The sequence below is a fragment of the Chinchilla lanigera genome, unplaced genomic scaffold, assembly GCF_000276665.1.
Source record: "Chinchilla lanigera isolate Chin_1 unplaced genomic scaffold, ChiLan1.0 scaffold00001, whole genome shotgun sequence".
NCBI classification, from domain to species: Eukaryota; Metazoa; Chordata; class Mammalia; order Rodentia; family Chinchillidae; genus Chinchilla; species Chinchilla lanigera.
In genome coordinates, this window is record NW_004955402.1 from 47,757,447 (window position 1) to 47,783,096 (window position 25,650).

Genomic DNA, 25,650 nt, shown 5'->3' on the forward strand with positions numbered 1-25,650 from the left:
ATAGTTTTGGTATGGATAATGGAAAGACCCACTCTGGATATGGGTAGCATCACCCAAAATATGAGTAGTCTGGAAGGGATAAGAGAGAGGAAGACTGTCACTTTCCTGCTTTGCTGCTTTCTGCCCACCCTGCCACACCATGAACTGTTTCTCCTCTGTGATGCTACTCTGCCATGCCACTCTTCCTTTGGAGCCAGCCAAGTACAGACTGAAACCTTTCCAAACTGTGAGGTAAATAACTTTTTCTCCTTTAATTTGTAAGTGTCAGGTATTTTGTGCCAGAAGCAAGAAAACTAACTAAAGCAGATTTTGGTACTAGAAGTGGGGCTGTTGCTTTGTGTGGTGGATTGACAACTAGTGGTCAACCTGTAACACCCAGCTGAACTGAATCAGTGTGGTGCTAGATATGGAAGGACCACCCGAGGATTGTTGCCAACAAAGTATAAAGAACTGCGGCTGTTGATTCTCCTGGAGGAGTTTGTCATGCTGACTTTCCTGATATGAACTCAGCTGTTGTCATTGTTGAAGGAGCTTGGGACCTTGCTGTCTCTGAGAATGTCTATGATTCACTTTGGGATAGCTCTGGTCCCTACTTTGAGCATCACTTCCTGGCTCTGGAGGGGAAGACGGTACACTGTTCAGTCTCCTGGAAAAGCCTATCTTGCTGGATTTCCTGATATGAACTTGGCTGTTCCCATGGTCAGAGGAGCTTGGGACCTCACTGTTGCTAAGGATGGCAGTAGTACTTTTCAGTAAAGCTCTGGTTCTTACTTTGAGCACTGCTTCCTGGTGCCAATCCCTTAGCCTGCTGGCACAGATCCTTCATGCTGCTTGTACTTTCTATCTTCCACCAATGGCCTTGGGACCTTCTTAGTACAGATCCTTGAAACAGGTTTGCATGAGACATTGTCATGGACTATTGGCCTCTAGTTGGACTTGTGGAGGGCACTGTTATGGGCTCTAGGTCTTCAGCTGGATTCATGCACATTGTTATGGGATCCCGGTCTTCAGCTTGATTCTTCGGGTCCTTAGAATATGGACAGATTTCCTGCACTCTTTTGAACTTGACTCTTTGGGTGACTATTATAAAATAATCCTATAAATTATGTGTCCTGTATTAAATTGTTTCCCTTGCAAACCCTGACTACAACACTATGACACTACCTAGTCATGTGGTTAAGCCCTCAATATTAGCCATGGCACTGCCTCAGCATTAGACTTCCCTGAAATTTCTTAATTTAAAACTGGCGTGTGGAGAAAGTTTGGGAAGATTTGAAGCAGCACCCCTAGAATGCTATAAACTGAACTTGATGGGAGACTCTGGTTAGAGCTCAGAAGATCAGAATGCTGATAGAAATGCTACCAGTAAAGGCCAGGCTCAGGAAGTTTTAGTTAAGAACTAGGATTTTATTGGCTGTTGGACTCCAGAACACATGTGTTATGCTTTGGCAGAAAATTTGCTCTTCTCCAGCAAACTCACCTGAGACTGAGATGAAGGCTGGTAGACTAATTAATCTGGGGGAAGAAATTTCAGGGAAGTCTAATGCTGAGGCAGTGCCATGGCTAATATTGAGGGGTTTTAGCCAGATCTATGTTGACAATCAAGAGGAAAGGCCCTGTAGAATTTTAAAAGTTGAGTTTAGCCAGAAGAAAATCTCCAGTAAATTTGAGACCTGTAGAGATGGAAGAGAAAAGAAACTGTTTACTGAAAAGGCTAACAACAACAACAAAAGCCCAGTATTTCAGAAGAGGACAACAGAAAAGATGGCATGGAGGTACCACAGGAACCAGCAGGACTCCATTCTTTACAGCCTAAAAATTGCAAAGATTAAGGACTTTGCTTTGAGACAAAAGCCCAGAGCACTATGCTCCAGAATGACAGTGGCCTAGGGAAGTTGTTCTTCAGGACTCTTTCATCAGTACCTGAACTCTACAGTCAAGAGAGAAGGAATCCTGGGTAGTACCCCAGCTGGTGGCAGAACTTGGCATCATTCACACGGTGCTGGTTCTATGTGCACGCATAATGCAAGAGTTCTGGGGACAAGAAGTCTTCTACCCAGATTTCAGAAGGCCTTAGGAGGCCAGGTAGTGTGTCCCTTAAAGAGCAGTGTGTGGAGATGAGTGTGAAGCTGAAGGTGCAGTGGAGATCCCAAAAGGCTGGAGAAGCCAGGAACGTGAATCGTGTAAGCAAAGCTGCAGAGTGAGCAGATCTGACCCAAAAGAGAAGCCAGGGGAGATAAAACCATCCACAGTGCCATAGAGGTAGAGCCTTTTGGAGTTCAGATTACCCCAGACGCTGGATATGGAACTATGGGACTCGATGTTAGGCCTGTTGGATTTTGGACTTGCTTTGGTCCCATTCCTTTACATCCTCTTAATTTGAAGGAAAATGTTTATCTTGTGTCATTGTATAGTGGAAGTGTTTAATTTTCTTTTCATTTGTATAAGGGCTGGAAGCTAAGAGTTTGCCTTAAATCTCAGAGGAGACTTTGGACCTGGATTCTTCAACAGTGCTGAAACTGTTAGGTCTTTGGCAACTCTTAGAGACAGAGTTTTGCATAATGGTATGTGCATGAGTCTTTGGGAGGACAGGAATGTAATGTTATGGCTTGTATCTAAATGCCCCTCTAAAACCTCATGCACTCATTGAAGGGGAGTTTTGAAGGTGGCTGGATTACTGTGTAATATGGGGATTAAGGGTGTGATGCTGAGATTAAGGCCTAACCTATGTGTGGTTGGTACCACCCAAAAGCTGGTGGCCTGGAAAAGATAAAAGGAAGAGGCAGGCTTGCTGTCGGAGATTATGCTGCTTGTTCCTCACTGCTCTCTGCCCGCCACACCATGAAGTGTTTCTCTTCTTCTATGCTCCTCTGCCATCTCTCCCTGCCTTGGAGCCAGCTAACTATGGAATGAAACCTCTACAAACTGTGAGATAAATATACCTTTCCTCTTTTAACTTGTATCTGTGAATGTTGGGTATTTTGTGCCAGCAATGAGAAAAGTAACTAAGACACCATTCATGTGTCAGTGCTAAGGTTCCTGTAAGCCACCCAGAGTAAGAACCCTCTGACAAGTAGGGATCAAACATAAACCTGGGTAGCAAGAACTGTTCTTCAAAATTATCCCGTGACACTCTGAACTGGAGTGTCTGTCCCATGTCTCTGTTTCCAATGTAGCCTTTCCAGTTCTTCTGGAAGCAGAGCTGTACAGCCCTTGGAATCCAGATGCTCGTTTTGAATAGCAGGTTGGCTCTCTGGACCACTACATACCCACGGAGAAGCCCTGCTCTTTAGTGAACAGGGTGAAGAGTAGCAGCCTCGTGCTCTGGGGGTGCTGTAACTGTGCTTTTCAAAACAATAAGCTGCAACCTTAAATAGCAGCACTGTCATAATGCCTTGTAATCAGCAGAGACCTGCTATCAATATCTTTTGAAAAAACCCACAACATGGTTGTTACCTCACACAATAGTACTTTAAAAAGAGAGTTAATTACATATTTGTAATTACATTTTTTATTTTTAAAAGGACCAATTTCAAATGTGCTGATGTGTACTGTGGTAATAAGTGCTGGTCAATGGAATATCTATCAAATATATTTTTTAAAAATACCATTGATTGCCTTTCAAGGTGCATCTATCCATGAATGAGTCATACTTTTATTTGAAAGAGACTGATCATTTTGAGAACAATTCTTTGGATATTTTTCTATAATTACACGCTTTTAATTGCTGGAGAAGTTAAAATTGTCATATGTGCACATTTTAAAACTTGGAAATGTAAATTTCTAACCTTCAGAAAGATACTCCAAATAGGTGAGGACTGGTGAGCTTCTAAATGTTAGAATTTAAAGCACAAAATTTATAAATAGTATTGGTTTCCATAAACAACTTTTCAAGAGAATAAATAGATTTTACCTAGAGTTAAACAATTAGTATGTAAGTTGAAAATTAAATGTCAGGTTTAGTAGGGAAAACCAATGCTATTACTATTGCATTTTAATCAACTAATTTCTGGAGAAGCGTTTTTCCCAGGATAGTTATGAGTTCAAATTTAGAAATAATCCCAATTTAAAACAAGGTCTTTAAATAACTATTTTAAGACATTAAACTAAGACAACAAACACATTTAGTCATATTGCTCTCATTATACTTTAAAATAACTTGTGGTACAAACGTGTATTTCTAATATAAAAGTTTTCCTTTCGCATGCTTTTCTGCTTAGGTTTTTATGATGCTATGCTAATACTAATATTTAGCACGTTATCACACGGATGTCTGTCCAACACTGTTGGTGACTAATGGCCCGAACAGTTTGGGAATCCTCTAGCTTTAGCAACTTTAATTTCTGGATTTGCTTTAGTTAATTTTCAAGGTTAAACTTCAACTGCTCAGCAAACACAACTACTACACAAACCAACTCAGGAAAACAAGCCAGTCCCCCACTGGAGAAGCCTTCCACCACCTCCTCAGAGGACCAGGCGCTACTCCCACTCCAGGCCCAGCCTCCTGCCCCGGTCACCGCCTCCAGCCGGCACGGGGGTGGCCGGCGGCCGGGCGCTTCCCTGGGTGTCTCTGGGCTTCGGAGGGAGACTGCAGGCCCAGCGCGACCCGACGGCCGTGACGCATCCGCCGGAAGCCTTGCCCCAGATATAGGCTGACGGGAAGCATCCAGGAAGCAGCAGTAGGAGAGCCAAGTAGCAGAAGCAGAATCTCCAGGTACTGGCGGGGAGAAACCAGGTCTTTGATTCCGGGGCAGAGCTCAGCCTGAGCGTGGGAGGGAGGAAGGGAAGGGAGGGCGGCGCGAGGGAACCAGCGCGAAGGCTGCGGGTTGCCAGGCTCCTGGGGTCCGGACGGCGCCCTGAGCGCTGTCGCGGGAGGGAGCCGGAGCCGGAGCCGGAGCCGGAGCCGGAGCCAGAGCCAGAGCCAAAGCCAGAGCTCCGCGTTGGGACTGGGAGCTGGGCGGAGGGGCGCGAGCTGGGAGCGGGGACGGGAGCAGGAGCGAGGCACGGCCCGGCGCCCGCGTGCTCTCCACCCCGGGCAGACGCCGCTCCGGATTTGCCAGCAGAGGGGTGTGGCGGGGAAAGCGGGCCTTGGATTTGGTGCTCAGGGTGGATGGGCGGGAGCCGCGAGTGCCGAAGGAGACCTGCAGCTCCGCCTGCGTTTTCTGCAGAACCTTGGGTAAGCTTCTCGGAGGTGCCTGGTCAGCGCTACTGCCCGCACAAACTCCAGTCTCATCAGATTATAGGATGTGACTTCCCTTCCGCCCTCCTTCCCTGCATTCCTTTGTCTCCCTCTCGCCTCTCTCCCCCACCCTCGGTCCTTCCTTTTTTCTGTACAACTTCAACTTTTCTTCTTCCCAGCTTTCTTTCAAATTGAAAAAACGTGTTTAACTCCTCAGGCTGTAGGAGCTGTGGTTCTTGTATTTACTTTAATTAGTTCCCGCCTTTCCAGCTGCTCGTCACCCTGAATCTGCTCTCCCACTCCAGTGCTGAGGGCCCCAGGCCAGACTGCCTCCCTTCCCCGGGCCCTCCTGCTTCCGTCTGTGGTGGTGTTTGGATATCCGTGGCTTCAGGACCTCAGAACACTTCAGCTGTCGCAGTGCTCTCCTGACTGATGGAGCGCAGTCTGCCTCCCTTCCCTTTCCTACCCCCAGATATTGGAAATTCCCCGGAATTGAGTGAGCTTCTCCTCATGTGCCTCGGGTTCTGGTTAGTTCCATGCAGTCATGCACGCTGTGCTGGAATGAGGATGCTGATGACTTCCACCCTCTTGCCCTAGAACTGCTACTCATCTCTGCCCCGCCTGTATTTCCAAAGCTCCCTGGCTGTCTTTGTTACAGGTTTATGCAGTATGGTATACATTTCAAAAGGAAGGAATCGCCTTCCCCATTCTGAGCTGGCTCCTCATGTACACTTCTCACAGTTCATGACCCACGCTAAATATGAGTTTAGCTAGCAGCCTTGGGACCATCCTTGCGCCTCCTGCTCTTCGCTTTTCCCAGCTATCACTGTGCCTGGACATTCTACTTCAATGTGTGTGTTGCCTAGGCACTGGCAGTCAGTGGCCTATGGTACTGGTCTATCAGCAGGTTTCTCCGTCTTGTTCCACACCAAAGAGTGAACTGTGTCATTTTTCTAAAACCAACATACTCTTATATTTGTTTCAAAACCACATATAGAGCTGGGCATGATGGGACACGCCTGTAATCCCAGCACTTGGGAGGTTGAGGCAGGAAGATCTGTCACCACAAGTTCAAGACCAGTTTGAGTTACATGGTGAATTCAAGGCCAGTCTGAACTACAGAACAGGACCCTGATTCTAAACCAACCCCGTCCTACCTATGCTGGCCAGGCCAGGCCCGGCCCTTCCAGCCAATATATTGCTTTCCTGTCATAGCTTAAGTTCAAACTCCTAAATTAAGCATAAGAAGTCCATTTTTTTCTCACCCCTGCCAATCCCACAGGAAAGCGTTCCCATTTTCCTTGTACCTGCTAATCCCTCAGCCTAAAACTCCTGCTTCTCACCTCTTGCAGGATGTCTGCCTAAACTCTCAGTGCCAGCTTCTCTGGAAGGACTTCCCAGGCTTCCACAGAGCTTCCTTTCTTTCATTTGTGAAGTTCTGCAGCCCTTGGTAACTTACCCTATTTCTAGAGCACATTGTTTGAGACCATGCATTTCAGTGTGTGAACTCTGGCCAGAAAAATTTTGATTTTTTTCTCTCAAAACACAGATGTTTTCCATAAATACCCTGAAAACATGCACTGTTGGGTGTTTGTATGGGGTGACGGTGACAAGCATGGAGTTCGCAGGCATTGGAGGCTCCCAGGAGAATGAGGGCACATACTTAGAAGCAAGAGGTCTGCATCTGAGGCTGAATCCATGGTCTTTCCTGGAGTCCTGTGGACAGTATTTGATTGTCCTTGTTCATCTGGGAAAGGAAAACTAGCTTAATGCAAATTCATTTAATTGACTGAACATAAGACCTTCCTGTGTTTGGTTAGAGTCTAATGAAGCGCTTGCACCTAAAGGTATTATTTTATATTATAGTGATACCAATTTACTTTTAGATGTATTGGGCAAATTCCATTTTGTTTAAATTTCCACCCTTCTCAAAAGCTTTTGATACGAATTCCATTTTAGATGTATTGAGCAAGGTCCACTTTCTTTATGCCTCCTTTTCGAAAGTATTAATATAGAAATGAGACGGGAGCCCCAAGAAAACAGGGCTTTGTGTCATGTCCCGGTGCTGGTCGACATGTCGTGGAGGAGCATCCGTGTGTGTGCCAGCGCGTGCTGTTGCTGGTAGGCAGAGGTGAAGGGGGAATACTATGCTGTTGACTAGCCCCTGGTGCTAACAAGGAAGGCAGGTGAAGGAGTGAGCAAGGGAAGAGGAAAGACAGAAGAAACCAGAGGTAGGAGTTTGTAATTCAGAGCAATTCAAATGTAGAGTTGAGGTTGATGCAATTCTTAAGTTCATTCTTTTGGCCTGTTCAGACAAGCTGATGAAACACATACATGCAAATGCATATATATACTCACAGTCACCAACCCAAATTCATGACTGCTTCCCCTTGAGTCTAAAGCTCCTGTGCTAAGGTAGGGTCAAATTTATTTGTGTCTCTGTCATATCTAGTTTATCTAATTCTCTCTTTCTTTGAGTTTCTTCCTTGCCAACTTCGGGGGCCCAAATTTTATGAAGTTCAAATATTACTTTTTGACTTAGAGGTTCTGAAATTGATATAGGGGATATTACATAGGGATGATTTAGGACCTTCAACTTATCCAACTAATAGAAGGAAAATATTATAACTCTCAACCTGCTCAATGTCCAATATGCCTAGTTCATGTTCTCTAAAATTCAAGAATGGATTACAGGAATAACAGAGGTTAAGAGTAGGAAGTATTTATTGAGAGGAAGAAAGCTTTTGTCTAAGAGGGACAGAAGGGGGTCCCAAGTGGGTAGCCCTGGGGAACCCACATCTCAAGGGAGTTTTATAGAGTAAAGCCAGTAAGTAGCGTGGGTATAAGGTGCGAGAAAACTATAGTTAACTAGTAAGACTACAAATATAGTCACTTAGATAACATTGATCTAATGGAACATTGCAAGGTGGTATAAAGTGGGACAAAATTTTGGTCAGCTATTAAGATTATTAGTATAGAAGCTTAGGTAATACTGATTAAATGGTGATCAAATGAGGAAGCAAGTCACAAGGAATGTGTGTAGCAAGTGTACAAGGAATGAAGAAAGACTTTCCGGGAGGGAAGGAATGGGCTATGGAGGTTTTGGTTCTCCACCCCATGTGACTGATGCCTATTTAGAATATCAGTTATTGCTGTTCATCCCTGGGGAAGTATGTGGGTGAGTAGTTCTTTTTCTCTTGAAGCCTGACCTTCACCAAAAGCACCTCCAGCCACAGTTGTCTTATACACTGACCTCTCTGGGACTCAGCCCTGTCTGACTGCTTTTAGTATTTCTAAGTAATTTCACTATCTATTATAAAATGTAACAAGTGTAGGGTGTAGGGTTGGAAGATTTGCCCAGGGGAGAAAATATCAGTCTTCCAACATCTACAGTACATTTTGTGATGAGGGGACAGTGGGAATTTTGACATTTCATTATGTAATAAATGATCTATTAATTAGAGAGCACTATTGTACAAAGTATGCCACCACTGTATTTTATTGGTTGAAAATGTGACACATTTTTCAAATTTTCAGGAATTTGCATTGGTTTGGACTGTTGATTGATAGTTAGAACATTGCCTTTCTATGTTCTAAGCTGTAACCTGACTTTAGAAAAAACAAAAAACAGAAAACAGAGCTATTCCCTTTTTAAAAAGTACCTTAGGAGAGAACTTTTAAGCAAACTATTTAATGCTCTTGGTTGACATAGTTGTTCTTCCCAGGTTCCACCACACGCTCGAGTCCTCTTTTTTTCTGTGCCTTCAAGTAAGGCCTTTAAGACCTCCCCTAGTGGAACATGATTTCAAAGCCTCCTGGATGAGGCATTCAGTAGTCCACTGGGAAACTGGAAGAAGAATGATGATCATAAGATCATAAAATGACACCTGTGGTTATAGAAATGAACATGTGCATGATGACTCCTATCTCAAGGTGGAGTTTATGGTAGCTTTTTGCTTATTTGCTGCTTTTCCAACTTGGCACATAATTTTTCCATTTGGTTTCAAAGTTTTTGAGTTAAAAATACACATGTGTGTGAAAAAGTGATGACATAATGGAAAAAAATAGTTTATTAGGGTCATGAGCGTGTGTCTTTTTAGTTTCCAAAACATCTTTAATGGTAAGAGCAAAGAAGCTCAGTGAAAGTAGTATTTCATGGGACAAGAGCCTGGCTATCTATAGGGTTTAATAGAAATAAACAACAAATTAGTGCAAGACATAATAATTTGCTAAAATTATAGTAATTACTAGTAACCCACACCTTCTTTTTATCACCTGGAACAAGGTGCCTCCCTGGTCTTTCACAGAAACTAGTTCAAAGGGAAACACAGTCCTGGAAAGTGAGACTGGGAAGAGATTTTTTTAAGCAAGATTTACATCTCAATGGGGGAAAGCTAAACTAACATTTACAAAGTTTACTTTTCTTCTTTTTTTTAAGTGATGTTTAAAAAAAAAGAGGTTAAAGCCCAATTTCAAATTTAGCCTTATTTCTATTTAATCAAGCTTAAGGAAACATTAAAGTCCTCTTGGCCAAGACAGATTCAAAATCAGTGCATCTGATTCTAAGTGTTCACCTGATAGCTCAAGATCTGGGCTTAATATTTTACATAACACACATATATACACACATCTATATTTCTATATGTATATGTATGTATATGTTTCTATAAAGGACTCTGTTTGCAGTTCCCACCACCCAGTTTCAGCAACTTTCATTGAAAATAGTGCATCATTTCTGCAGCGAACCTGACTGAAAATAAACTTTCTATCTTCCCAGTAGCCTATATGTAGGTCAGACTATCCCAAATACATTTTCCAAAATGTGGCTCAATCTGTCCAGCCATTTTCACATGAAATGATGACAGAAATGCAGTTTTTATTTACAAGGGGTTATTTATGACTCTTAAAACATTGTTAGAAATGTTTGGCATTTTCTTTTTGGAGAAACAACACTAGGGAGATTTTGTGTAATGATTAAGAATTCAGTCTCTGGAGTTGAACTGTGGGTTGTGATTATTAATGCTCCTTGTGAGCTCTGGAAGTAGCGGCAACACCCTGATTAGGTTCCTCATTCCCACATGAGTTAATGAGTGTACTGACCTCATGTTATAATTAGGGTAAAATGAGATGAGCTATGGGAAACACTGAGAACACTTCCTGGCAAGAAGCTATGTTGGCCCTTGTTACACTAAGAGGGGATCTAAGCCAGTACTGGAGGGTGTCTTGCCCCTTATTTTGAAGACTAGTACCAGCCTTAGAGTACTGTTTGGCTATTTTGTGAGAAAACAAAAATAAAGTGTTCTAGCTTTCTGTTGGTGCTGTACAACTTCTCCACAAATTTAGTGGCTGCAAACAACACAATTTGTTATCTTACAGTTCTGGAGGTCATAAATTCCCAACATTATGGCAGAGATAATTAGGGCAGTGGTGGCAAACTTATAGCATGTGTGCCACAGTGGTCTCTTTGTATCATTGAAAGCTCTAAAGGGTTCACCATCACTGCTCTAGGGGTAACCTGTTTCTTTTCCTTTCTCAGCTTCTAGAGGTAGCCATAGTCCTTGATTAGTGGCCTGGAATCACTGTGACCTCCGCTTCTGTTTTTGTAACTTTTCTCACTTGCACCACCCTCCTGCCTTCCTCTTGTTAGAAGCCTGTGATTCCATTAAACTTATCTGGGTAATTCAGGACAGCGCCCATATCCAAAATCCTTAATTCGGTCACACATACAGAATGTCTATTGCAATTAAGATGTAGTCACAGGGCTCAGCAGTTGGGAGGGTGTTTTTGGGACACAGTCATCTCACCTAGCGTACTTGGTGTCTGCTGATGGGGCATTAATGACTGTGACTACAAAGGGCTTGTTGATATGCTTCTGAATTGTGCCTTTCATCCAGACCTTACCAGATGGATGATCTCTGTGATGGAAATGGCACTTTTGCCATCAGCTTATTAAAAATGTTGGGTGAAGAAGACAACTCACGAAATGTGTTCATATGCCCCCTGAGCATCTCCTCCTCCCTGGCCATGGTCTTCCTGGGAGCAAAAGGAAACACTGCAGCCCAGATGTCCCAGGTATGCATACCTCTCTCCACCCCCACAAAAAAAGAACAAGGCAGATTTCTCTTCTGCTTCCATAGAGCGGGTCTTTCCATTCTGTCACTCCCCCTGGTGATGGCTAGTGTGCCCGGTAGATTAGGAGGCCATTCTGACAATGTTGTCATGGCAGAAAGGTGAATTGTACAGTGTAGATCATCTCCTGTAATGTTTATGGAGGAAATTATGCCATAAAATTATTTTTCTCTAGGTAAAATTATCAAATCTTTTGGTGAAATAACACTTTTGATAAATAAGGTAAACTATAATTTTGCCTCACACAAAAGCCAACAAATTTAACTTTGTTGTATTTTAAACTTTTCTAACACTTTTTAAAAAAGCTGCAGCTATGAAAATGAACTTTTTAAGGCGTTATTTTTAGGGTATGATTATGCATATATGGATTAAAAATGTGACATAAATGTGAACTTACTTTTGTGGGGTTATTTAGAGGAAATCTAAAATCTGGCTCATTTTCAATGTTTCTGTTACAATCTATATCCTTATCTTCAAATGAAGTAGTGTGTAATACTTCAGGACATTTCTGTGACCACCTGGTGAATGGATCCCAGAAAATTGCCATATAGATATCCTTTTGCCGCTAGCGTCAAGGATGTATGAATGACCTGCAGTACATCCAGCATCCCAGTGAGATCCCCTGTGGTTGCTTCAGCTTACTGAAGAAGGGAGGCTTCCATCTGGGGTGATGGGGTGGCACAGAAAAGAATCTTATTTTTCACTTTGACCTAAGGTACAAACCATAATCTGGTCTGAACAATTACGAAATTACAGATGAAACATTTTTATTTTTATTTCTGTTCCCTTTTCACACTACCTGAGTCATATTAGATTTAGCCCAACTACCTGTTTTTCTGTTCTGCCTCCTGCCTAAGTTATTGCAGACTCCCTTCCTGGTGTGGGTAAATCTGCTAGACCAGCGTTTCTCACCTAGGTGGGCAGTTCCTCTCCTTAGGGTACAGAGTATTTGGTAAGGCTGGAGTTTTAGCTCTCATAACTGAGAGGTGGTGCTGACCTCTAGTGGACAGAGGCCAGAAATTGTGCAAAACATCCTACAGAGCACAGGACAATTCAGATCCAAAGGAACTGTCAGACCCAAAGTGTCCCCAGCGCCAAGGTTGAAGAACTCTATGCTTTTTTTCTTTTCTTTCTTTTTCAGTTCTTGATAACTATTGTTTCTGAATGTAAGGATTGTGTATTGCAAATGCATACCATAAAAAAGATGCTGGTTGGAATGCTCCCAAGGTGAGAAAAGCATTACCAAAAATTAAAAAGGACATTGAACCAAACTTCTTTTAGGACAGAAGCCTGAGTGATTTTCATTCCAGGTATTGGTTTGAAACTTTAGGGGAGTTTTATGGCTGTGTTTAAAGCATGCACTGTTTTTTGTTCCCAGGCACTTTGTTTGGACAGAGACGGAGATGTCCATGCAGGTTTCCAGTCTCTTCTTGCTGAAGTTAACAGAGCCGGCACTAAGTACCTGCTTAGAATGGCCAGCAGACTCTTTGGAGAAGAATCGTGTGATTTTCTTCCAGTAAGCAGTACTCACTCATGGATGAGAAGTTTGAAAATAAGATAAAAGCACAGAAGAGTGGAGAATGAGGCACAATTTGATCAGCTGGAAAATGTGCTTAGAATTATACTTCTGCAGTTCTAACTTTGACTTTTAGGCTTGCTTCTGATTTATGTTCTTTTTGAACTGTTTCTGGTAAATCCCTCTCAGAAATCTTCCTAGATAGCCTAACTGTCTTTTACTTAGCACCAAACATAGTGTCTGAAACATATTTAATGAATGAGAGGCTCCCTCGTGAAACTAAACTATCAAGAAACCATAGATCTACAAACAAACCAATAAGAAAGCATCCTCCTGTACCCAGACCTGTTCTTCCCTTCAGCCCTATCCCCAAGCACATCATCTAAAATATCATACAGCATTCCTCCCTGTTCCCACCTCTGCTTGTTGGGATGGTTTCTGCTGTGGCAGCCTTTGAAGTGTTCTGACACTTGCTCCAACTTCTGAATCACCACTGGTGTTTGCGTTCACACTAACTGTGTCTTTCACATTACTATCAGTTGTTCCTAACTGGACACTATACTTGGTGCTGAGTAAAAGAGAGTTAGGCTACCTGGTAAGAAACCAGAGAAATCAAAGTCAATGAGAGTTTTCTTTTTTTTTCCGGTACCGGGAATCAAACTCACGACCTTGCACTTGCCAGGTAGGCGCTGTGCTGCTGAGCTAAATCCCCAGCCCAATGCAGAGTTTTGACAGGGACAATCCTGGGCTACTTTTTGCATGGCTGGTGACATCCATATAGTTTGTGATCACCTGTGTACATAGACTGTCTTTATCATTAATCTGCGGGCCATCTCATCAGACATCATGTCTTTATCCAGTGACTGTAACCCACGCAGCATAAGTGGTCCAACATGTAGGATAATTGTGTGAATGTGTGTGTCTTACAGGGCAGTGTGACCTCTGCAAGCATTTATGATAGAAACGTTAAGAGGAAAGAAAGTTGTGGGATTTTCCTAGCTGTGGGGACCTTTGGTAAATAGGAACAAACCCAGTGTTTGTGGTTATAGACCTTTAAGGAATCCTGCAAGAAGTTCTATCAGGCAGAGATGGAGGAGCTGTCCTTTGCTAAAGATGCTGAAGAATGCAGGAAACACATCAATGACTGGGTGACAGAAAAGACTGAAGGTGAGCGATTTTCATTCAGAGGGACTTGGCATTGCCATGGAAGCAGAGGCTGAGAGGGGAGAGGGTGGGCACTTTATGGTGTTGTGTGCTATGATACGGTGAACACTGGAACCGGAGGGCTGTTTCTGTGTTTGTTGAGGTTTTAGGGCAGCAACAAAATTCTGTTAATTTTCTTGGGATTATCAGATCACAAAGTGATGATTTTTTTAAAAATTAAACTCATTAAGATCTGAAGCCCCTTCCCCTCTGAACTATGCTGGATAATCCCTGTTAAATGCTTCCTCTTGCGGCCCTAATTATGTTCTGTCTGGGGGCCCCTTGTTGTGCTCTGAGGCAGGAGGATGTTCATTCGTGTTGCAGCTGAGATTCAGCGGTGCAAGTTGTCCCCTTGCCTCTCTGTGTTAGCGTGAACAGCTCACTAGTTTGGCCTGCAGCTCTCTCCCTCCTCCTTGACTTCACTGCGGCTACATTGTTTTCAGAGTGATCTTTCCTGAATCTACTGCAGATTCTGGATGGGGTTAATCTGGAGACTGCAGTGTCCCCTGTCCGTCCCACCAGCAATAGTTTGTCCAGTTCATGATTTGATCAAAGAGAAAAAGAGCTGGGTGTGGCGGCACATGCCTGTAATCCTAGCACTTGGGAGGCTGAGGTAGGAGCATCACCATGAATTCGAGGTGAGCAGTGGGCTAATAGTCAGTGCAAGGCCAGCCTGAGCTACATAGTGAGACCCTGCCTCAAAACAGATGAACAAACTAACAAGAACAACCATGACAATAAAAAACCAAAGAGAAAAGAGGGCATGGTTTTAAACATGCTCAATACCTAACAAGAAATTTAGACTTCCCAAATGTGAGGGAATTAGGTCACTTATTTCTTCAGGTGCCAACCCAGCACTCAGTGTCTTTTATCCATTGCTTATGACACACCCGTTGTGTGTCAGGCAGCAGCAATGCCCATAATTATACTGACAGCCAGTGACATAGCATGGGAAGGGATGGCCTTTTGCATTTTTGCACCTCATCTGTCCACTGTGCCCTCACTGTCCTGTTGACCTGGCAGTACTAAGACACATGGGCAGTTTCTCCACACCTTCTCTCCCCTTATCTATCACTTCTCTGTGCTTCTGACCCCTTCCTTTCTTCTGGCTGACCATCCGGACATTTGCCAAGAATATTAAAATTGGAAGGGAGCTTGGGGATCATCTTGTTCCTTCTCTCACTGGACAACTCAATTTGGGTCCTTCTGTTCCATATCCCTAATTCCTCTCCCCCACTCACTCCTTTCCCCAACCCCTCACAGGTCAAGGTCCCCATCTTGAAGGGACTTCTCCTTATCTAGATAAGAGCTGAAGATTTTTTTTTTTTTTTTTTTTGGTTTTGGTTTTTCTCCGGTACCGGGAACCGAACTCACGACCTTGCGCTTGCCTGGCAGGCGCTTTGCCGCTGAGCTAAATCCCCAGCCCCAAGAGCTGAAGATTTTAATAGAACAGTGATTCTCAAGCAGGAGTGGCTTTGTCCTCAGGTGACATTTGACAATGCTGAAGACATTTTTGGTTGTCACAACTGAGGAAAGTACCGCTGGTTATACATCTTACAACCCATAGGGCAGACCTATTTTCTTAGCCACTTACTACCTATGTGAACTTGACAGAAAAGTAAAAGAAATGTTCTCATCCTGCATTTCCACATCTATAAATTATGAAGACAAAACTATAGCTGCCTTACCTACTTCAGGATCATTCTTTAAAGATAAATGATATACTGTCTGTGAAAGAAAGACTCCAATCTGGTGCTTAACCGTACGTAGACTTTATGTATCAAGGCGATTATAAAAGAATGCTTATTTCTCCCCAAATCACTATAAAATTCTTGCCTCTTCTTTACAGATAAGATTTCAGAAGTGCTGGGTCCTGGGATCATCAGTTCACTGACCAAGTTGGTCCTTGTGAATGCTGTGTATTTCAGAGGAAAGTGGAATGAGCAATTTGACAGAAAGTACACGAGGGGAATGCCCTTTAAAACTGGCAAGGTAGGGAACATTTTCTGATGTATTGCTATCTTCTTCAGGTCATTAGCTGGGAAAGATGATGGATGGAAAAAGTAAATTTATTTCATATTATCTTTGTCTAATGAATTCAATGCCCCCCCGTCTGTCTTTAATTAGAGGGAGGAGGACAGAAAGTGAAATAATTTTTGCATTGGCGGTTTTATTTTTTCATCTTTGGTCAAGTTTGTCTTCCATCTCTGATCATATGATTTGGGTTGGAGGAAAATTTCTAAGTCCTAGAATTTTGTTGATATTAAACTATCATTGCCTATAGTTACTTAGACACCTTTCTGCACTGTCAGTGGGAAATGTGTCTGGCTGTTGCCTCGGAATTCAAGGACGTACAATTCTGAGTTTAAAAAAGCGTTAGCAGATGTTAAGGCTAACTTTGAAGACAGTGTTTTGCATTCCATTTAAAATTTGATAATCACTAGGGTAAACTGTTGTTAGCTTGGAATTTGACTTCTGTAACTTGATAATAGCACATCATACAAAGATATTTAAGTTAAAAATGTATTTAATGGTAGCTTTAAAAATGGCTGACCTTATACATCTTGTCAAGGTCCACTCCTTAAAAAAGTTAAAGCCATAAGACCAATTACATTCTGGGCACCTTTTCTGAATAAAAGTATAATTCCCTTTGGCTTATGTATCTTTTCTAACCAGATTCTTCAGCATAAGACCTGAATTTAGTTAATGTTCCTCTTAACTTGGAAAAAATAATTTTTAATTATAAGGTACATGGGAGTCCTTACCTATAGGTCTTCTCAAAAAAGGAAACACAATTTCTTTTAAAAATAATGTGGAGTTTTATATCCTTCTATATTCATCAAACTATTCTCTTTCACCTGGGTAATACATAATCTAAGGGAACAATACTATGTGCTACTCAATACTAAGATATAGTAATGAAAACTGTATATCTAATAGCATAAATACACAGAAATAATAATTATCTTATCATTTTCTAGGAGTTATATGAATCAGACATATCTTGATTTTAGTAAATTGTGCTCAGTTTTCAGTAGTCTAATTTTACTTTCATGTTTTTATTAGGAGAAAAAAACAGTGCAGATGATGTTCAAGCATGCACAGTTTAACCTGGGCTATGTAGAGGAGGTGCATACGCAGGTCTTGGAGCTGCCCTATGCAGAGGAAGAGATGAGCATGATCATTCTGCTTCCTGATGATGACACTGATCTTGCCGTGGTGAGCCCTAGGCAATGAGTCCAAGTTTCTATGGATTCCAACTAAACTTATTTCTATAAGTCCATCTACCATATGTCATTTGAGGAGTTTCCAGTTATGGGTAATTACAAGTAGTACTGCAAGAACACCAATGCATGCCTTTTGGTATACATATATATGCATTTCTCTTCAGTGTCTATGAGAGACTGGACAAATTTTGAGAAAACTAAGAAAAGAATGTTTCAAAAATGTAACAACATTCTTTATTTTGAAGAGAAATCCCAATATTTCTTGAAGAAAGTACTGAAAGAAGGATAGGGAGTGATCTGGGCAATATTTTTCAATATTAATGTACATATGAACCTCTAGGCAATCTTATTATAAGAAAGATTTTGATTTAGGACAGTATAGCTTGAGGTTTTGCATTTCTAAGAAGATCCTTGTCTTAGTTACTTTTCTCTCCTTGCTGAGACAAAATACCTGATGCCCCAAATTAAGGGAGCAAAGGTTTATTTAGCTTCTGGTTTGTAGAGGTTTCAGTTCTTAATCAGCTGGCTCTAAGGTGGGGTGGCATGGCAGAGGGGCAACCATTCATGCTGGCAGAAGATACCAAAAGAAATAGATGAGGAGAGAGAACAAGCCTCTTTCCATTGCTTATATTGTATGTCGACTACCAACCTAAGATGGGTGTAGCACTCACACCTCCAGTCCCAGCACTAGACCATGAACCAATCACAAACTCCAGATTCAGCTTCCTGTGAAAAGCCTGCCCTCCATGACTGCTTGAGGCTGTAGGGGGACATCTAGACACAAAGCGTAATAATCCTCCATAAAGCATATGCTGCTGGTTCATGGGCCACACTTTTTTATTAGTACATGTTTTCAATGCATAATGAATATATTCAACATGGGGAGTTGGTACATGTACATGTCACACTTTGAGTAGTAAGGTCTATGGTACAGATGGGAGATTTACCTTAGATAGGAGAGAAAAGGCTTCTCATGATAAAAAGGAGAGAGTTCAGCAAAAGAAAAAGCAAACTTGCAAGGTGGGAAATGTAAGATTACTAGTATGCTGATAAAACTGCTCTCTGGGAGGTTAAGGACACTTCCATTTTTAAAGTTTGCTAATTCCAGTGGTACAAATACTCCTACCATTGCTGGCTCTAGGATATCAAATGTTTAACCATTTTATGAGTCAGGGTTTGTACACTGGAGGACAGGATCCAGAGTATGAGGATGCTTGATTTCTTTGGTTTCTCTATGGAATCACAAAGCTATTGGCATAAGTCAAGAATGGCCACCTAAGAGGAAATTTAGACATCTAAGAATAGAGCCAAAGTTAAAACAGCTGTCCTTTGAAAAGCTCCCACACTTTAGCAGCAGTTGGTAAAGGACTGAGGAGGTATAAGTAGAAGCCCTGTCTTACTCCTCTCTTTCCTCTTTATGGATAAGAATGGGTGACGAGTCGCAGAGGATTTGAAGCTAACTGCAGGACAGACAGAGGGCAAACAAGGGTGTCAGATGCAACAGTCCTGTTGAATTCTCCATTTTTGACTTCTTCCTAGAAGCCATGTCTCCTTTCATATTCAGATGACTGCCACTTCTTTCACCCTGAAAGAATTGTCCTGACCCTGCCCTGAGCAGAACCCTGATGGGCTTAGAATCAGAGTTCTGAGTCATACTTTTTACCTTTATTTTATTAATCTCTTCAATTCAGTCATACTATTGCATGAATATTAATATAACCAATTGGTCATATTTTCATTTTAAAGAGAAAAAGTAAAATGACAAAAACAAAACAACACAAAAATAGTAAAAATGATACAGGATTTTTAAAAGAAGATGACAGGAATTAACAATGGTTGCTATATTACATATTGTTATCTTCAACAAAGTTGCTCAGATTACCAGATGTAAGAATGCAAGATTGAGCAAACAATTAAAAAGAATAAAAAGTAACAACAACAACAAAAAATTACAAATGATGCAGAGCTTCATTAAATGAGATCGTAGGAATTCAACAATGGTTGTTGTATGGCATATTGTTGTGTTCAAATCAGTTGTTCAGATTACCAGATGTTCAGCATTCAAAATCGGTCAAGAAAAAAAATTTAGGCATAACTGTTCCTTTCAATAAACCAATAAATCAGAAGTACAATTATCCCAGCTATCCTTGTATATACATATATTTTTTTCCTGTCCTTCTTTCTTTCTTTTCTCCTTTCCCTCATCCCAGTTGTTCCTTTCCGTTGAGCAATTTCTTTCCCTTTCACAATATCTACTGTACCATATTTTTCCAGAAAAACTGAAAATGTCATACCATGGCAATATATGTACACCTCTGTTTATAGCAGTGCAATTGGTCATATTTTTTAAATGTTAATTTTTTAAATAAATATTTGAAACAAGTTTGTTATAAATTGTGTTTAAAACTTTTTCTCTGACATTTTCTAGTTCTTTGACTCTTATATCCATGGAATAGGGATAATACGAGAATTGGGGATGGGGTTGGTGTGTTTCTAACAAGAAAAGTTGCCATGATCTGTGTGGCTGTTGAAGTTCCTAGGGGCAAGGATGGTGAGAGGATGGAGAAATAAAGATAAAAGACAGAAAGCTGAGGTCAGGTGGAGCCCTCTCTCCAGATGGGAGAAAAGGAGCTGCTCAGCCACCATAGCACATTTATTTATACATTTGGCAGGTTGGTGTCATGTGACACCCCTTTGGCCTAGAAATCTATTGCTTGGGTTGTCTCAGGGTTTGGTGTTCTCTGGACTGAGGCAGCTTGTTCACATGCTTGCCTCAGGTTCTCTTTGTTCTCAGACCAGGCTTGCCTCACCCCCACATGTGTGATAAATTTCCAACTTCACTGGTTCCCTACAAAAAATATCTATAGATTGTTTTGGACAATAATTCATAATATGGTTCTATATCACAGAAAGGATAATAAGTGGGTGGTGGGTACCAGCCTGTTGGCCTGTAGATTTTAAGATCTGACACTTTACTATTCCAGGTGGAGAAAGCACTTACATATGAGAAGTTCAGATCCTGGATAAATCCAGAAAACATGAAGAAAAGTAAAGTTCAAGTTTTCCTTCCCAGATTAAAGCTGGAGGAGAGTTATGACTTGGAATCTATTCTTCGACGTTCAGGAATGACTGATGCTTTTGAGGAGATGAAGGCTGACTTTTCTGGAATGTCAACTAAAAAGAATGTGCCACTGTCCAAGGTTGCCCACAAGTGCTTTGTGGAGGTTAATGAGGAAGGCACAGAGGCAGCTGGGACCACTGCAGTGGTCCGGAATACCCGGAGTGCCAAGATAGAACCAAAGTTCTGTGCAGACCACCCTTTCCTTTTCTTCATCTGGCACCACAGCACCAACAGCATCATGTTCTGTGGCAGGTTCTCTTTGCCATGAAGAGTTTCTGTTGCTATACATGCCCCATTCTCCCTTCTGCCTATTGTGCCTTCATTAAAATTTCATGTGGCCAAACTGGTGCAGTGGCTTGAACACCAAAATAAAGTGTGTGCACTGGTGGGATTTGTGAATGTCTCTTCTGAAATTTCCAGTGCCCTTGAGAATAACTGAGGCTTCAGATATGTGGAGTTTGGGGTTGAGAAGGCTGCCCTTGTCTTGGAATATTCAAGATATTTCTTGTCTCACTTATAGTCTGTGCCTACTGTTTGTAAGCATCTTATTGATTAATGACCAGTTCTTCAATGAGATTTTCCATCCTGTGATAGTTTTTAAACTCTGACCACCACCATTGCCATTCTCTCCAGGGATGCCAGAGCCTAGGTCCCCCTGCACACAAAGATAGGCAGGCAGAACCATACTACTATATAGGGTGACTCTGTAGCCACTCAATGCAGGCAGCTAAGATAGTATCTCATACATCATGCTGTGGCCATCCACGTCCCAAAACTCACATAGCTTCTCATGGAGACAGCTTCTTTAGAACTTCTTTTCATAAGAATCAGATATAAGTTCAAGGGCTCAGCAACGAGCTTAAGGACTGTGCTTGGAGACAGATCAGTGAAATATGCCAGGTCATCACCTTCTGTCACTTTTGTTTTGAAACCCCCCTAAAATCCCCAAAGGAACAAAACAATTCTTAGAAGATATGATAAACTTCTTATTAATTGTATATCCTCAGACATTCTCTCCCTATTCTATGTATGCAAATATAAATTCATAAGTATTTTAGCACAAGTTAATCATAACTTCTGTAGCATATGTCTACCCTTATTTACTATAAATTTTCCTTAAGATAGTTATCTTTCCATGTCATCAATTTGATGTGCATAGTATTCTTATGTATGGCTGTATTTCTATATTTGAATCTACTTGAATGATGATAAAATTGTTTATATAATATATGATCATGAGTAGCCTTGATATCTGCTCACACCCTTAATTTTTGGAACAATATTCCTAAAAATGATACTGTCAGGTTAAATTTTTCAGACTTCTAAATTGGTGTCGAAAAGTTTTACTGATTTACATTCTTGTTTATGTTTTTATTTACAGTACTGCTAATTCCTGTCTGCCTTATTATGTTTATGAGTTGGACTAAACAGGGGTTAGTCTTGATTCTACTTTGATTCACAGTTAACAATTACATGAAACATTAATATTATAGTTGTTACTTAAAATTCACCAAGCTAGAATATGTTCTCAAGCCATATTCATTCAGCAACCATATTTTCTAAGGTACATTAATCCACAGAGCTGGAAAGTATACATCTGAGTTTTCATCTCACTGGCACTTCTAACTTAAAAATATACTTTTATTGAGGTATTATTGACCCAGAATAAACTTTAGATGTTTAAGACATACAATTTGATAAGTTCTGATGCATGTATGCATCCATGAAACCATGTCCACATTTAAAATAATGACCGTGCCTATCACATCTCTGAATTTTTTATTGAACCTTTGTAATCTCCCCTTTTCCCTCTTTAACCACTTAGCCTTTTTCCTTAGACAGACAATGATCTGCATTCTATCACTATAGCTTAATTTTATTTTCTAGAATTTTATTTACTTGGAATCCTCACCCTTTTCATATGGTTTCTAACACTCAGTACAATTACTTTGAGATTGTTCAACATTTTATATATATATATATATATATATATATACACACACACACACACACACACACATAACTTCCTATTATTGTAAAGTAATACATGATTATATATATATACACCACAGTTTTGAAATCCATTCGCATTTAGATGGATATTTGGGTTGTCACCAATATTTGCTTCTTGGTGAATAAAATTTCTCACCCATATTGTGCAGCTTTTAGTTTAGTTTTGTTTTCTTATTGTATTTTGATAATCTTTTGTTACAGATACAATATACTTTATAATATATATGTTTTATCACAGACCATGTGTTGCACTTTCCTTTTGATAACAGTGCTTTTGAAAAGCAGGTGCTCTTAATTTTGGTGGTTTAATTGGCATCTGTACTACTATTCTTGTCATACCTAAGGACCTTGCCTAACTCAAGATTACAAGAACTACCTCTCTGTCTTTCAGAATGTTAATAGTATTCAATTTTATATTTAGGCCATGATCCCTTTTGACTTATTTTCTCACATGTTGAACAGTACTCTTTCTCCTCTGAATGTTGATCTTTGTTGAAATTTGATTGATCATACATATGTCATTTTATTTGTGGACTTCATTTAATTGTATTGACCTTATTGTCTGACTTGATGCCAATACCACACTGTCTTGATTACTGTAGCTTAATAACAAATCTTGAAAACTGCTAAGTTTTGCAACATATTCTTATATTTGTAAAACTGTTCTGGCTATACCCAGTACTTTGGATTTCCCTGCGAATTTCAGACTTAGTTTTTTCACTTGTGCAAAAAACTGGACTTTTGAATAAGACTGTGTAGATAATAACATTAATTTTGGGGAAGTAAACATGAACAATATTGAATCTTCGAATCCATGAACATAACACATTTCTTCATTTTTAAGATCTCTAATTTGTCTTACTATACTTTTGTAGTTTTCAGTACACATTTATTACACAACTTTTCTCAGATTTAGTCCCACATATTTCCCATTTGTATGTTATTGTAAATTGTGTTGCACTTTAATTTCAGTTTCTGATTATATGTTGCAAGTATGTCAAAATATAATTAGTTTTTGTATTTGTCTTGTTTCCGGCAGCGTTGTTAAAATCAGTTCTTATAGTTTTTTCATAGCTTACATATCTACTAATAAAGAAAAGTATTCGTTTTTTGTTTTCCATCTGAATTGTTTTCATTTATGTTCCTTACCTTTTTGGGTTGGTTGTTGATTAGAGGTAGCAAAAACAGACATATTTTTCACCTGATTGTAGGGAAAACATATAGTCATTCATCATTAAATGTGATGTAAGTTGTCAATTTTTTGTAAATGTTCTTTTCCAGGTTGGAAAATGTCCTATCCCTAATTTGTTAGGAACTGTTGTTTATTTGTTTATTTTTTTAAATCAGGAATAGATGTTGGATTTTGTCAAATGGTTTTTCTGTATCTTTGAGATTATCATGGTTTTGAGGTAGGAGAGAAGAAATAAAGATAAAAGGAGAAAAAGAACATTGTTTTTTGTCTGTGTAATTACTAAAAAAAAACCCAGTCTTGTTACGTAGTCTGTACAGGCCTTGAACTCGCTAAATAGCTCATGCTGGCCTCTGACTCTTATCAATCTGCCTGCCTCAGCCTCCCAAGTACTGGGATTACAAGTGTGCATCACCATGCCCAGCTCTGTAATTACTGTAAAACTTTGGGGCAGATTCTTCCAACTATGCACGCTGGCATGCTGCATTAGTCAATTTCCCGTCACTAAGCAAAATACCTGACACTTCCAACCTAGAGGAAGATTTATTCCTTAAATGTTTATTTTGGCTTCAAGTTTCAGAGGATCTATTCTATGAAGTAGTCTGTGGTTCCAATACAGAAACAGCTTTGTAGAAGGCGTGATAGAGTAAAGCTCCTAACTCATGGCAGCTGAGGGAGACACAGACAGAGACAGAGACAGACAGGGACAGACAGACAGGGAGAGGCAGAGAGACAGAGACTCTGGGAACAAGAATATACTCTTCCAGATCATGGCTCCGTGATCCACCTCCTCCAACCAGGCTGCACCTCCTAATAGCTCTTTCAGTTATGAACTCATGAATGGATTAATCTAGCAAAGAATAAAGAACCCTCATGATCCAGTCACCTTCCAAAAGCCGCACTTCTGAACAGATGAGGCTTTGGGGGCCACTTAGATCTAAACCATAGGACTCCATTTCTGTTCCCCTAAGGCTCATGTTGAATTCATGTAGAATGCATTTTGTCCATCTGTGAGAATTGCCAAAATCTTAACAGTTCCAATCCACTGTCCAAGTCATGATAAACTCTAAGCTGTGAGCCCTTGTAAAAATAAAAAAGGAAATTAACAGCTATTTTGAGAAGTACCCAAATAGCTGGTGGGTCAAAGCAACTCAGCAGTCTAGACTCACAGGATAGACTTGGGGTATGAGAGCCCTTCACCCCAGTGTTTCCTCTCCAAGCACAGATGAAGCACAGATGGGCAAGTAATCAGGGACAGAAGCTGCTCCTTCCCACCCACATATTTGCTCTCAGATTCTGTGAGAATAAACAACTGATAACTACCTCTGTTAGGAGTCTTCAATATTGGATCCAAGGCATACCAGAGTCAATGCCAGGGACCTGTGATTTACACTGTTATGGCTTGTGTCTAGATGTCCCCCCAAAGCCTCATGCAGTCATAGATGGAGCTTTTCAAAGGTGGCTTGATCTAGAGTGTGTCATACTGGGATTGATTCATGGTGCAATGCTAGGATTAAGGGTGCTAGGATTAAGGGTATGAGGGCTACTGGAGGGTAGCACTAAGGGCTGGTATCCTGGATACAGTATAAGGGACAGAAAGAAGTTTGTTGCTTGAACTTGCTGCTTGCTGCCTTCTGCCTGCCCTGTTTTGCCATGGACTGTTTCTCCTCTGTGATGTCCCTCTGCCATACCATCCTGCCTTGGAGCCAAGTGATTATGAACTGAAACTTCTATAAACTGTGAGCTAAATAAACCTTTCCTCCCTTAACTTGTAGGGGTTGGGTATTTTGTCCCAGTAAGGAGAAGAGTAACTAAGACACACACCAACTAGGACATGCACTGAGCACACAGAGCTAATACTGGTCTGATTTAAATCCATACTCTGCACCCCAGTCTCCCCTGAGCCTACATTCAGCTCTTACTGCCCTATTCCAATCCTACACCTGCCAGAGACTCTCTCTGACATCTGTCACTAGTCCCTGGGCAACCTAGGTTTGCATGGGATGTTCTAAGTCTATGTGAATCTCTGCTTGGTAAACCTAGACTATAGCAGCATCCATTCAGCACTAGGTG

At 40.9% G+C, this 25,650-nt stretch overlaps 1 protein-coding gene across 4 annotated transcripts; it reads left to right on the forward strand.

Annotated features, from left to right (window-relative positions):
* The first annotated feature begins 4,453 nt into the window (after positions 1-4,453).
* On the forward strand, positions 4,454-23,835 carry Serpinb8 (serpin peptidase inhibitor, clade B (ovalbumin), member 8). Of its 4 annotated transcripts, XM_005373038.2 has the most exons (8): positions 4,454-4,714; positions 6,532-6,629; positions 11,074-11,251; positions 12,687-12,824; positions 13,874-13,991; positions 15,877-16,019; positions 17,094-17,246; positions 20,239-23,835. In XM_005373038.2, exons 3-8 carry the CDS (start codon positions 11,084-11,086, stop codon positions 20,641-20,643), a joined length of 1,125 nt encoding a protein of 374 aa, XP_005373095.1. In that variant the 5' UTR covers positions 4,454-4,714; positions 6,532-6,629; positions 11,074-11,083; the 3' UTR covers positions 20,644-23,835. The 4 variants fall into 4 exon arrangements, with proteins under 4 accessions (XP_005373095.1, XP_005373094.1, XP_005373096.1 ...); XM_005373037.2 differs by lacking the exon at positions 6,532-6,629 and having other exon boundaries at positions 4,463-4,714; XM_005373039.2 differs by lacking the exons at positions 4,454-4,714; positions 6,532-6,629 and adding an exon at positions 4,804-5,176.
* The last annotated feature ends 1,815 nt before the right edge of the window (positions 23,836-25,650 follow it).